General features: G+C 54.6%; 1 protein-coding gene across 1 annotated transcript in view; it reads right to left on the bottom strand.

Moving 5' to 3' along the window:
- Nucleotides 1–1108, bottom strand: part of TMPRSS4 (transmembrane protease, serine 4) — a 33774-nt gene extending 32666 nt beyond the window's left edge. The window contains exon 1 of the mRNA XM_006890882.1: nt 932–1108. Coding sequence (XP_006890944.1) covers nt 932–1108 — 177 coding nt within the window. The remainder of the gene's footprint in view (nt 1–931) is intronic.
- Between the last annotated feature and the right edge of the window lie 523 nt (nt 1109–1631).

Here is a 1631-nt window from a genome sequence, read left to right as displayed (position 1 = left end):
GTGGGAATCAAAGAAAAGTAGGGACACATAAAGAGGGATTTTCTGTCCCTACCCTGATCTGCCAAGAAAACAAACAGATCCAGCCTAGAGAGGGTTAAACCAGTCTACTCCTGGAGGCAAGGATTCTAAGGCTCCGTCTGACATACTTTGGACATGTTGTAAGGAGAGACAGGTCCTTGGAGAGGGACATCATGCTTGGGAGGGTAGAGGGACAGCGCAGGAGGGGAAGACCCTCTATGAGGTGGATTAATTCAGTGACTGGGGTAATCGGGGTGGGTGTGTCAGAGGCAATGCGGTTGGCACAGGATAGAGCAGGGTTTCCGGCTGTTGTACATAGGGTCGCTATGAGTCATAAACGACTCGACGGCACATAACAACAACAACAACAACAACAACAACAACAACAACAACAACAACAACCACCACCCTGATCAGCAGCAGTTCTGGTCTCCCAGGGGCCCAGCCTTGGCTTCTATGGTCTCAGAAGGAAACCCTAGAGTCAAGGATGCTACTGTTGCTAGGTGATGGGCCAAACAGGTCCTCAGTGGCTCTGACAAGTGGCAGCAATGTTGTGGAGACCCATGGCTAGGCAGTGGGGGAAGGCCCAGGGGAGGGGGTGGGGAGTTCTCCAGGTGAGCCTGGGGACCCAGAGGCTGCTCAGTCACCTTGCAGAGTGGGGCTCCACTGCAGGCTGGCTCAGGTGTTCAAGGGGTTCTGATGGTCCTCACTCTGCTTTCCTACCAGTAACCTTGAGCTACAAGTAGCTTTATTGGTTCCACCTGCAGCTCAAGGGCAGTTTGATGTTAGTCAGAACCAGACGCCTTTCTCTTGGGTGCTTCAGCCATGACAGGTAAGGCAAGGAGAGGGGGGCACGGGGACAGGAGGTGGGGGGCAGCCCCCTGGAGATGAGCCTGGCGGTAGAGCCACAGACTGAGCGCATGGAAGGTTCTAAGGAGATATCTAGGCTCTCCATCTTCCCAATGTTCTCTGGATTGCTGCCCTTGTCCCGCCAGATCTCCCTCAGCCCAGCCGCTCGGAGAGGCCCCTCCGAGTTCTCCCGTGGAGGAGCCTGAAAACCTTCTCCCTGCTCTACCCTGTGCTCCTGCATTCTTACAGCCTGCGCTTCCCCTCTGTCTAACCTCAGCCTCGGCTGCTACATTTAGAAACCATTTTGCCTTGTTCTAAGCCACATAGGTGCTGACCTGTTGGCAATTTGAGCCTAGCGCCTCAGCCCATCCGCAGGCACATAATGGCTCCAGGGCAGGGCCTGGGGCAGGCGGAGGTGTCAGGTGGCCTGCCATTATCCTGCAGCCGGCCTGCTGCTCAGGGGCAGTCATTTAAGAATCAGCCCTTGCTTTCCACAGTTCTTAACTCCAGGGAAGGCCTGGGGAGAGGGTGATGTAACCATCTCTGCCTCACAAATGGGGAAACTGAGGCACAGGGCAACTATGCTAGGCTGACCCAGGAAAGATAGCGTGTGGACAGGTGGTTGTCGTTTACCATCGAGTCAGAAAACCAACTCCTAGCTGACCCTCCAGTGGATTTTCAGAGCCAATATAATCACATGGGAGGGAGGAAACTCCCTACCTTTCTCCCGTTTAGCAGCTGGTGGACTTGAACCATGTGCACAT

The sequence above is a fragment of the Elephantulus edwardii genome, unplaced genomic scaffold (genome assembly GCF_000299155.1).
Source record: "Elephantulus edwardii isolate Elephantulus edwardi_28Jun2011 unplaced genomic scaffold, EleEdw1.0 scaffold00093, whole genome shotgun sequence".
In the NCBI taxonomy this organism is placed as follows: domain Eukaryota; kingdom Metazoa; phylum Chordata; class Mammalia; order Macroscelidea; family Macroscelididae; genus Elephantulus; species Elephantulus edwardii.
Note: the sequence above shows the minus strand (reverse complement) of the source record. Positions and strands in the feature narration are given on the sequence as shown.